This window comes from Protomyctophum bolini (genome assembly GCF_963924005.1).
Source record: "Protomyctophum bolini genome assembly, chromosome: 7".
Classification (NCBI taxonomy): Eukaryota; Metazoa; Chordata; class Actinopteri; order Myctophiformes; family Myctophidae; genus Protomyctophum; species Protomyctophum bolini.
This window is the reverse complement of record NC_137868.1, coordinates 18824788-18837138: the sequence shown is the minus strand read 5'-3', so window position 1 is coordinate 18837138 and position 12351 is coordinate 18824788. Positions and strand designations below refer to the sequence as shown.

At 40.5% G+C, this 12351-nt stretch overlaps 1 protein-coding gene across 1 annotated transcript; it reads right to left on the bottom strand.

The window, feature by feature from the left end:
* Positions 1 to 4265: 4265 nt before the first annotated feature.
* LOC308318604 (galactose-3-O-sulfotransferase 3-like) lies at positions 4266 to 11476 on the bottom strand (the record flags this gene model as incomplete). Its single annotated transcript, XM_080768220.1, has 5 exons — positions 11363 to 11476; positions 8460 to 8537; positions 6587 to 6878; positions 4493 to 5369; positions 4266 to 4318 (listed from the first exon to the last, which is right to left on the bottom strand). Exons 2-5 carry the CDS (start codon positions 8519 to 8521, stop codon positions 4266 to 4268), a joined length of 1284 nt encoding a protein of 427 aa, XP_080624346.1. The 5' UTR covers positions 8522 to 8537; positions 11363 to 11476.
* Between the last annotated feature and the right edge of the window lie 875 nt (positions 11477 to 12351).

The window sequence follows — 12351 nt, the reverse complement described above, 5'->3', positions numbered from 1 at the left end:
TCGATCTCAGAGAGGAGAAATGTTTTACAGATGTGGAACAGCCACGTTGTGTTTCTTTTGAAATGATGACAAGAGATGGATGAACAGTGTTGTGCACGGTAGGCTTAACATGTTTAGGATGGCTGCATACATCCCAAATTACTATAGTGCCAGCTAGAATACCATAATTATGCCCCAGTGTGCAGTGCACCAATTTCAGCAACATCATATTGCTAATTAGGGAGAAATGTATTTTTAAAGGGAAATTATTTCAACATACCGGTACGCAGTACTTTTAATAACATTCATAACACAAGAAAATGTTATGTTCTACGATGCAGATGCGTTACACAAGTTCTACAGAGTTTGGCAAATAGCAGTCACCTGGAGGTCCATTAACTCCCATTAATGTGACGTATGTCTGCCCATTGAACTGTAGAGTAGCCTACTGGCCAGTGTTCTGTTGTGTTATTGTTGAGCTAAAGCCATATGAGTTGGATGATGTGTGGGGAAAGTTCTCCCAGCCAGACCCCTACATCTGGTTCCTCTTACTGGACTGGACATGGTCCACCTGACACATGGAGAGAACTTGTGTAATGACGCAACCCTGCTGTATTTAGATTTTTAGGAGGGACATGTCAAAGATTATTCTCCCTCAGGCAAATTAACGGTTTCATAAAGTATTTCAAGGCACACCAAAGCCTGCTCTTAAAGTTAGATTAGAACAGATAGTAGCTCAGAGTGAAGACAATGTGATTAAGATAACATTTATACATATTTATAAATATTTATTATACATTATATTGTAACACATAATATAATGTAAATTATTAACTGCAGTACTTGAGTCAAATTATATATACTGCTATTCAATACATACATCAACATCAAGTGAAATCAAATTTGTTTACTTGAGTTAAAGTTAATTTAAGTATTGCTCTTAATAACATTGTAAGTACAACTTACAAAGTACATTTTTTTTTATATCAATACATTGCTGTAATGCTGTATCGTTTACACAATGCATTTAAAGGACATTGCAACTCTCCGAAACCACCTAAATGTTGGCATACTTGTAGACATGTGCATGCATGCGTGTGTACTGTGTGGAAAGGAAGAAAGTGAGAGGTAATGTAAGAGAGAGGGAAATTATACAAGTGAAATTTGTAACTTTAGTATGATCTATTTATTTACACCATAATTATACAACTTCTTACTTGGAAAACAAAGCTTACAAATTTGGTTTTAAATTTGGTTTAATTATTGTAACGCCCAAACCTATGCATAATATAACGGGTATAACGGAGGTATTTTAGGGATTTAGACGGGTAACCAAAATACCAACTTTATTGGGGAACACCCCTTCCCCACTGCTAAATCCCAAAACAGTGTATTTAGAAAGATTAGACGAAATTGGAGCCCCTAAACCTAACCTAACCCATGTCTAACCAATGACTAGTCTAAACTAAGTATATGCACCCCAATAGGCTATAGGTACATGCAAGCTAGGTACATGCAAGCTTGCTGTTTTGTATCACGACCACAAGTGTGCAGTATAGAGCAGTGCACACTGTACAATATGCTCTGAAGAATACTCCAATCCACACACATGCTAAACTTGTTTGACAGTGTTATCTTGTGCATATCCGCATCCATTTCCTGTATACTGTATTATCATCAGTATCTGAAAATCTTCTGCAATAAAATGTTTAAAAATATTTACTTTTTGGACCCCAAAAGTATTGTTGGTCTTTGTTTTGAACATGTTCTTTTTTTATTTAAAACCAATCGCCCTTTATCAGCTGTGGGTATGGCTTAAGTTCACCACCCACCAGGCAAACCAGGTGGGCGTGTCCACATAAAAACAACATTTTAACAAAGACCTGGGCTGCGTCCGAATTGCTAGGGTTGTTCCCTACTCCCTATCCCCCATACGGGGATCCAGACTCTAGTGGACTCTATAGTGATGATTTAGGACAATACTCCCTGTATGGGGAGCACCGACTCTGACGTCAATATCGATAGAGGGCGCTGTAGTTCCGCGGGTTCATGTACTTTTTATTTGCATGAAATCCCCATTAGGTTTTTTCAGATCGCCTCATAAAGAACTGTTTGAAAAATAAACAAATCATCCCGGCCGTTTCACTCATTTGGATATGAAGAATCAACTGACTACAAGAAACCAATCAAAACGCTGCTGCTGAATTTCCGCTAGGAACAGACTGTATCAAATAAGTGACTGCAGACTGTCACCTCCCTGCAAGGACAGTTTGTAAAGTTATTTTTAAATTCATGAATGAATAAAGAAAAAATAGGTTAATGAAAATATGTTTGCAGGCATTTAGGCCTATATATCTATGATAAAAAGGTTATTTTAATCATAAAATTCATGGCCTAATAGAAAATCACTATTCTTGGTCCCTGATTGGCCGATGGAATACACCGACATACATACCTTGCTGAACGCAGTACTTGCACTCTCTGCTTGCGCAAGTAACGAAAACATTTCAGATTTCTAAATGATTTTTATTCAAAAGACAATGAATAAACTAAATCAAAATTAGTTGTTAAAATGAACAGTAGTTGGGTGTTCATTTAACTCTCACATTTAAGCACTTTCAACAAGGCTTCCTTAAGGGGGCCATGCACACCATATGCCTACATTTGACATTTTTCAATAATTTTGTATTTTTAGTTTCCCCAGTGTGTATAAAAACAGCATGTATAAAAACGAATTGAAGGCCAATATTTATATAATACATTTGATTTAAAATGAATGGTGTGGCCCCTTTAATATGGTAATATCATTATAGTCAGAAAGCCTGTTGCCTGTGATTGGTTAGCTGATTTGTTTTGATGTTTAATTTACGTCATATTTAGCAGAATTTTGACCTAATTTCTCCGTTCATTGTCAATGGAAAATCTTGAGAGGTGTGGGGACAAAAGCTGTATATAAGGCATCAATTTTAAAATCAATTTTATTATCAATAAATTAATATTAGGCTATATCCATTATCCAGCAATATGAAAACAGTGCACAACCTTGACAATATATGAAAATATCAGCAGCATGATTGAATCTTAACCACATGAACCCCCGCTAATCCTGGGGCGGGGGGATACGGCAAAAATAGCCGATCTATAAGCAACGCGCGACGTCCATGTTGTGAGCTTGTATACTTTTACTTGGGTACTTTTGGTAAAGAATTACCAAAAGTAGCCGATCTACAAGCTCTGCTCACAATACGGACGTTTGGTGTTAACAGAAACAGCAGTCCAATAAATGACTGCCTACACAATGAAGTTTTAATGTATTTATCGCAATTCAATGAAATAATGTTAGATAGCATATTTTTTCATGGCAGGAATGAATGAATATTAATAAAACATATGTTCGGACACAATTAATATGTGTCTCACATGCATGTATTTAGCCTACGTTTGTGATAAAGAATCTCACAAATATATTCTACAGCAAGCAACTGATTCCTCTCCTAACGTCATGCGCTGGGCCTGGGTGATACAATGAATCAGATTAGTAATACTATTGCAAATGAGTAGATTTATTATAAATAAAATAAAACAATTTCAAATAAATGCACAGATCATTTGTCTCGAGATCTGTAGCTTCGAGATCCGCCAGGGAAGAAAAGAGGGGAAAACGAAAGTTTAAAAAGTACATTTGTGTTGATTTCTTTCGCTGGTTCAACTTCTGCCTCTTCTGAGTTGGAGCGCAATGAGCGCATGCATGCAGAAGCAGCGCACGTGCGCAAACGCATGCATGTGCGCTCAAGAGCGAGCTTGCGCAATGCATTATGGGGCAGATTTGCTTCGCTGTGTTTTTGTAGTGACCATCGGATGCTCCCTACAATTCCCGGTGCATTGTGGGATACTTCAGTCCACTACGTTAGGGTGCAAAAATGCTCACTACATATTCGGACACTATAACAAAATGGCGGAACCTCAAAGTAGTGCACTATATGGGGCATAGGGAATGATTTCGGACGCAGCCCTGATGATCATGTTTTAGGGTGGAAAAAAATCATCCATCTTTAATGTTAGTGAAATATTCACTCAAATAGATGATCACTTACGATACAACTTTCAGACTGTTCAGTCAAACTAAACCTACATCAAATCATATGTTTACAGGGTGCTACAGGGTTTAAAAGCATGGTATAAAAACAGCATACCGGTAAGTAACAAACAACATTGGAACCAACTAGACTAAAGTAAAAGGTCAAGGTAACAAAAATAGGTTTCTAGGCTAGCCCATTTTAAAAGCATCAGTGGACTGTGGTGCTCTCAGGTGTACGGAGCAGGAATTCCAGACATGACGCTGTATAGCAGAAGGTCCGGCATTACAAAAATTCAGTCTTGAGCAAATATGGACGGATGACAGGACAGATAGTGGATCTGAGATTATAAATTCACAAAATGTGAAAAATATTCACAAAATCAAGAATATTTACAATATGTGAATAAATTTTTTTTTTTTACTTAATTTGCCTACTGGCATTGTGTGCAGCCTCCCAGCCAGGTCTCCTAGACCGTGAGACACGGACACGGTCTAGGACCGTTCTCCTAGACCGTGAGACACGGTCTAGGAGAACATTATTGTATTGCGTCTCAGGCATGATCAACTTGAGGCAGAGCTCATGGACCTGGCTAGACGACTCATGGCTGATGTTATATGGTAGGTCATAGCCCATGATATCGACTTTGTCGCTGGGCTGGTAGGGCTGCAGCGTTTTGTTCTTGATCAGCTTTGCCGAGCGGAGCTGCGGCATCCGTTCTCCAAAGCAGCTCTGCATCAGGCTCTCCTGGGCCTGTCGCAGGAGGCGCACCTCATTCGCCACGTAGGCGGGACCGAGGGCCTCCAGTTTCCGCCAAAGCGAGGCGTTGAAATGTTCATAGAGCTTTGTGTCCAGGTAGTTCCAGGCATGCATCTTGGCGGTGAGGCCCGGTGTGATGCTAAGCTTGGAGCTGTCTGCACGCATGTTGAGCTGGACATACAGAACATCGTCCAGGTCCCAGGACAGCAGGTGGCGGAGCAGAACCAGTGATTCGTCAAAGTACTCTGCAATCATCACCAGGGAGAAGGAGCTTTCCACCTCCGCCACAAAGTCACGGATGTATGCTGCGTCTGTCTCTGGCCGGTCCTTGTCACCGCCCAAGTCGAAGGTCAGGGCATTGCGGGCAGGCATAGATCTTTCGTATTGCTGGTAGTACCGCCATGGTTCCTTCAAGAAGGCCTCCAAGGAACTGTTGGGAACCTTTTTGAAACTCTCACAGTCATCTTTGAAATAAGTAAACATTGATTCAAACATGGAGGCTGGCTCTCGGAGAATAGTGATGTATGCAGTGTTGTTCGGCATGAGCCTCCGTACCTGCAAGATACAAGAAGTTTTATCATCATATGTTGAGTAAAACCAAAGGTGCTCTCACAACACAAACTTTGCACACAGAATACAATAAGTAGTTAACAAGATACAAAGACAAGAGAAGCAATTCTGAACTTGAATTGAAACAGTTTAAAGCGTAAAAGCAGCAATTTTGAGTGGCCGAAATAAAGTCAGTAATAGAAGTGTGCATGTATGTGCCTTCATGTGCTTCTACGTGTGAGAATGTATTAACACGACAACCTACTACACAGACGGTCTTGAGACGATTTGACACTTTTTTTCCTGTGATTTAATTTGCCACTGTCTTCCCTATTGGGATAACAACTTATCCCCCACACATGCTGGATTGCAGCGTCCCGCTTCCATTGTCTTAAATATCAATTCACTTTGGTTACACACCATTTAAATCCCACTCACACCTCACAGTTTGTAAATGTTTGTATGACACAAACTGAAAATAATGAATGAATGAATACTTTAAAATGTCTAAAGTATGTCTGCATGCACAGAGACTAAATGTTTTTAAAATTGTCATGGGGGCCCGCCCCCCCTCCCCACACTTATTTGTAACACGGCAGAAGCTTTCAACGGCAGGCTGGCATCGCTGTTGCCAGCCAGGGTGTTCTTGCTGGTGGTTTCATTGTGAACAAGTAGCCTAAGCAGAGTACAGTACTGTATGCATGCCCTTACCTATCTGGCAGGTGAAAACAAGCACCCAGATTAGCATTTCAATGCCTGATCTGCATGTGTACAAGAGGACAGGCAACACAGTCCACCCCCCACCACCCCCCGCCCCGGACAGTGAAGAAAAAAGAGGAGTTAAAGGTGCATTCAGACTTGGATGGTTAGAGCGACGTGATTACATACAAAATTCAAATTGCGCGAACGGGTGCAACGCAACCTGGTGTGGTACAAACGGGACAAACCGAGGCGAATATAAGGTCTAATTCCTCATGGGGGCCGATATATAAGGTCTAATTCCTCATGGGGGCCGATATATAAGGTCTAATTCCTCATGGGGGCCGATATATAAGGTCTAATTCCTCATGGGGGCCGATATATAAGGTCTAATTCCTCATGGGCCCCCACGGACTCTACGTCACTGTGCATGCACGTGCATATGCGTCATTTTTTAGCCACACACAGCAGCACACATTAGACCGTCCGTGTCTCAGATGAAAGCACAGTTTAAAGTTAAGCACCTCATTGTGGTTGAAGCGCATGTGATTGGTGATGATGTTGGCTGGCAGGGTGCCTGGGTGGATGAAGCGGGTCTTGAAGGAGTGTGGGTAGCAGAACAGGTGACCACACTCCTTTATGGGGAGCGCCACAGTCAGGTTGTGACGCTCGGCAAAGCGGAACAGTATGTTCTGCATGGTGCTGCTGCCCGTCTTGTGGGTCTTCAGGAAAACCACATTGGTCTTTTTGGGCTTCAGGCCCGGGGATGGCTGGGAGAACTGTGAAAAGAAGCTCAGGTGGAAGCCATCCATGGTCCTGGAGAGAGAGCATTTACATTTAATTTATTCACTTATATCAGGGGTATATTCAGGGGTATGTGTCACATTACCAAAACCAGACGAGCAAGGTAAAAGAATATATACAAGGAACAAGGAAAACTGACAAATAATACTCTGGGCAAATGCCCAGGGTTTGGCAGGCCGTTCATAATACAATTCAGGTATGAAGCTGCGGGCCGTATACAATTTGTCCCAGGGCTGCATTTGGCCCGCGGGCCGCACTTTGGATACCCCTGACTTATAGGAACTACAACATGCATTTTAAAACTGTTTTTGAGCCCCTCCTATATATAACAGCTTTTGTCCCAAACGCAAACATTAAATGCTATTGACAATGAATGAAAAATTTCTTCATCTTGTCCCCACACGTCTCATCGACAAAGGAGAAATTAGGCCAAATGTTCGCCAAATATGACATGACAAATATGGCATTCTGATTGGCCAGTATGAGTGAGATGATGCATGATGATGTGCGATGATAAGAGCGCCCCTCACTTCACACAGGTGTGTTTTTTGAGGGGCGTTAGCCCCTCTTATATACAGCTTTTGTCCCCACACCTCTCAAGATTTTCCATTGACAATGAACGGAGAAATTAGGTCAAAATTCTGCTAAATATGACGTAAATTAAACATCAAAACAAATCAGCTAACCAATCACAGGCAACAGGCTTTCTGACTATAATGATATTACCATATTAAAGGGGCCACACCATTCATTTTAAATCAAATGTATTATATAAATATTGGCCTTCAATTCGTTTTTATACATGCTGTTTTTATACACACTGGGGAAACTAAAAATACAAAATTATTGAAAAATGTCAAATGTAGGCATATGGTGTGCATGGCCCCCTTAAGGAAGCCTTGTTGAAAGTGCTTAAATGTGAGAGTTAAATGAACACCCAACTACTGTTAATTTTAACAACTAATTTAGTTTATTCATTGTCTTTTGAATAAATATCATTTAGAAATCTGAAATGTTTTCGTTACTTGCGCAAGCAGAGAGTGCAAGTACTGCGTTCAGCAAGGTATGTATGTCGGTGTATTCCATCGGCCAATCAGGGACCAAGAATAGTGATTTTCTATTAGGCCATGAATTTTATTTTCGTGATCGGACACAGCACGAAAGTAGGCCATACATGGCCTAGTAGGCCATACATGGCCTACTTGTGTGCAAGGCGCAAGTTGGCATCTCAAGAGTGCATTTCTAGTTTTAGTCAACTAAATATAAGAATTTAGTCGACACAATTTTATTTTAGCGGGCCTTAATTGATGGTGTCATAATGCCATATATTACAGTTTGGTTGCATTCAGAGCACAACACCCGTCCCGAACGCAACCAAACATTTAAAATGACTTGTCTTTTAGTTATAATGGATCTCTTCTCCACTAGTCCTTCTCAGTTTAGCCTAGTTTTTATTTGTTGACAAAGTTGTCAATATATGTAGTCTTAGTTTTTGTCATCATAGTTTATAGTCTTTATTTAATTTGTCAGTGAAAAAAGGTAGTCGGCAAACATTTTTTCATCATAGTTTTTGTTGACAAATTCAACACTCACCATCTCAGCAGGAAGCTGACAATGCTGACAGCCACCAGAAGCAGGAAAATCTTCTTTAACATCTCTGTCTCACTGATACTGTTGGAGGAAGACGAGAGATAATTCACAGAGCTACACAGTGGGCGTCGTCTCTCTGGCTATTGTATATAGCCAGAGAGGCTATATACAGGTTTTCTGACATGAATACAGGTTTTCTGACATGCCATCATGAGGCCCATAGGGCAGGAGCCTATCTCCTGTTTCTGTAGTGTGAGGCAGCTTGATGTACAAGTACACCCCCTGGGCATGACGCTAGTATGTTGCATACTGTCGCATTGTTAGCCAGGCGCATCTCTTGCACTACAGTGAACGGTAGAGTGAGTGATGTTAGTCTGCCTCAAACGTTACTCTTTTACCTGCTTTTTACTAACACTAACATTACAAAGATGCCCAGAACATCGAGATGAACCTGTGTAGTTTATGGCTGCTCCAACAGTAGTGGCTACATTAAAAAAACTTAAACGGAATGTCAAAATATCCACCGCGGTGGCTGAGACCAGAGCCATTGAGTAATGGTTGAGACGAAGCAGTGAAAGATACATAACGTCAGTCTTACCCAATACCCAATCTTTCTGTTTTATGAACACAAGGCTGCTGTACTACTTTATACCTCATATAAATGCTTTGTATGAGGTATACAATACAGCAGCCTTTTGTTCATAAAACAGAAAGGTTTCACTGCTTCGTCTCTATTAGGCAGATACAGGTTTTGAGAAAACAGCAAAGACCCAGAACCTCCATCTGCTCACTGAGCTTGATCTTGGTGGTGTAACAATATATAACTATAATAACTCTCCACAATCCTAATATGTAGGATGTCTCATCAAGATGTCACAAACTACCAAACTAAATGTGCAGTAGGTCTAGCAGCATACTCATTATAGATAGTAATCCTGGTAGGGTGGTGGACGGTGGTTGTATTCCATTGGCTAGCCAATGTACAGGCTACTACTTGGCCTCACTCCCCGAACCCACCTCACCCCTGAGAACTTTGACAGGCTGGAATGGCTTAGGGTTGACGACAGAGTACAGATTCTTGCAATGGGTCTGGTCCTTATGATTCGATACACCACCAAGATACCCATGTACCTGTCTAAATACTTCCTTAATGTCAACGAAGTCCACACCCACAGCACCAGGGGAGTTCAACAAACCATGTACAACCCAGATTCGGCACAAACAAGGGAGTAAATTAATTTAGCTCCTATCCCACCAAAATGTGGAATGCCCTACAACAGTCATTAAGATGTGAATCCCTTGACTGTGTGATAACCGCTCTCTAAGGGCACCTACGGAACGGCTGTAATTCGAAACTGCCCCCCGAAAAATGTGTGTAAACTTTACCAGATTTACCTGTTTTGAAAACAGCTGCCTGGAAATACAACCATAGTATAAGTACTCAAGTTTAAGACCATTGTATTGTGGCCAAATATTTATGTTCTTGTTTTTGCAACTCCTTTTTAATTTATTACTTTATTACTTTGCATTGACAATGTGTGTGCTATATTTTGTATATAAGTTTTCAAAAATAAATTGGTGAAACTAAGGCACTGTCTCATGTGTGTTTTTAAAAGTATATTGGGTTGAGTATCAAATAAGTTTTACTCCCTGATATACACATATGTATGTATGTACATTGTACAGTATATGTATATAGGCCTATACACCGTATATCTAGGTGTGCCCCGAGATTCTTAGGCTATGAAAAGTGTGCGCTGGGACAAAAAAGGTTGGGAAACACTGGTGTTTCCAAGTGTGTGTCCGTGTGTCTGTCCATCCGTCCGTCCGTCTGTTACCAGCTGATCTCCGGCACCGTTAACCCGGTCGATTTTTGCACACACACACAACAAATTTTACACACACACACACTCCCTGGATGCCAACAATGACCCTCTGCCCCAAATTTTCCAGAACGACCTTTTATAGTGCCACCAGGAGGCCGACTTTGGAAAAACATATTTTGGATATTACTCCTCCAGATTCTGTCCAGAAATCCCACAAATCTTTACACACTATCTCTATAGTCATGTGTTCAAGGCGGATCTGTCCGATATTTCATATTCCATCCGAAATGGCTAACATTGGCTTTCAAAGTTTGCAGGATTGGCCTGTTTTGAACAAAAACCATCATGAACACAGCGTGCAATTTACGTTAAATCTTTCAATCATTTCCTACTAGGCTAAGGAATATATCCCACCCTTTTAACATTGGCCTGTTATAGCGCCACCAACAGGTGGATTTTAGCAAAACCCATTTCTTTACATTACTCATGCTATACACTATCTCTACAGTCATGTGATTTTAGCAAAACACATTTTTGGAACAAAATGCCTCAAATCATCCTATTGCCATCCAAGGCATATAATAAGAAATGGCACCCTTTTCACATTGGCCTATTATAGCGCCACCAGGAGGCCACAACCTGACCTGCCCTGGTGGAGACCTTGAAATTTACTGCAATTCTGCAAACTGTTAATAAATACTTCAATCAATCAATTAAAAAGATTTTTTTTTTATCGCAACAGTTCACAAATCTTGCTGCTGTGTCTGCACATTGTTGTATTTCATATCCGTATGGGAGTATGTATCTTCCCTTGGGAGAGGGGTCTGTCTGTGTGGTGGTCTTTCTCTATTGCAAGGCTGTGTTCACTGAGTCTGTACCTACGTATAGTCAAGGATTTCCTAAGTTTTGGGTTGTTTACTATGCTCACAGTGTCAGCATACAGTGTCAGCTCACAGTGTCAGTGACACTTCAACACAAAGCTGGGAGCCGGGGGGGCAAACTGCAAACCTTCCGATTCTAAAGGGCCCGCTCTGCCTCTTGAGCCCAAATAATAATGAAATGAACAGAAAATGGACTTACCATTCAAAGTTGTGTTTTTGGCTGGTTGCTTCTGAGCTGAATCAAAATACAGGAATTGAAGCACAGAATGAAGACCTGGACTATAAATGGTCAACAGATACCAACATGTGACCTAACAGGAACAGGAGTTCCCTAGCTGTCAGTCCGCCTATTGTCCCATCTAGATGTACAGTATTGTTCTGCCTAACGGCTACCGTTGCTGTCATTGCATTCATTTCTCTCACAATTGGGAGGCAGACTTTGGTTCAACATACTGGTAGTACTGGACCGACCAGATTTAGGTTGGTGAGGGATGCGTTAAAACGACAAAAAATATGTCAAAGGAATAGGAGCACAGGTGAAAACACAATATACTGTAAAAAACACAGTATACAATATACAATCAACAAAAGTGAATTTAATGACTGGATAACAAACAGAGGACATCTAGTGGACAGAGGAGCACAAGGTATTCACTGCCAGTCCAGAAATCAAATAATCAAAACAAATAATCAAAATCCAAGCATGAAGGTATTTTACAGTAGCATTTTAGTGATTTTTACTACTAACAAAAAAAAGGCCATTCATTTATTGTCAAATGCAATATTCAAATGCAATATTTAGGGTGTCTGAAAGTATTGTAGTTTGTATTTATCTGAAAGTACTACATTATTAATGATGTATTTTTAAAAAAAAAAGTATAACTTGACTTGATACAGTATACTATACTGTATATCAAGGAAAGTTATACTTTTAAAAAAACATGCTAAATAGTTTTGGTGAAAGGTGTAAGGAATACAAGCTGAATGTGAGCTGAATACATATACGTCATATTGATGACTTGAGTCTTGAACAAATATAGAGATGGCAGGAGGACAGTGTGTGAAAAATATTCACAAAAGCAAGAACATTTACAATGATGTGAAAACAAACAACAGGGATTTACTTGCTTTGCTAGTATAGTGTGTGCAGCCAGCCAGCTGTCAAAATATGAATGAGTCATATGAGTC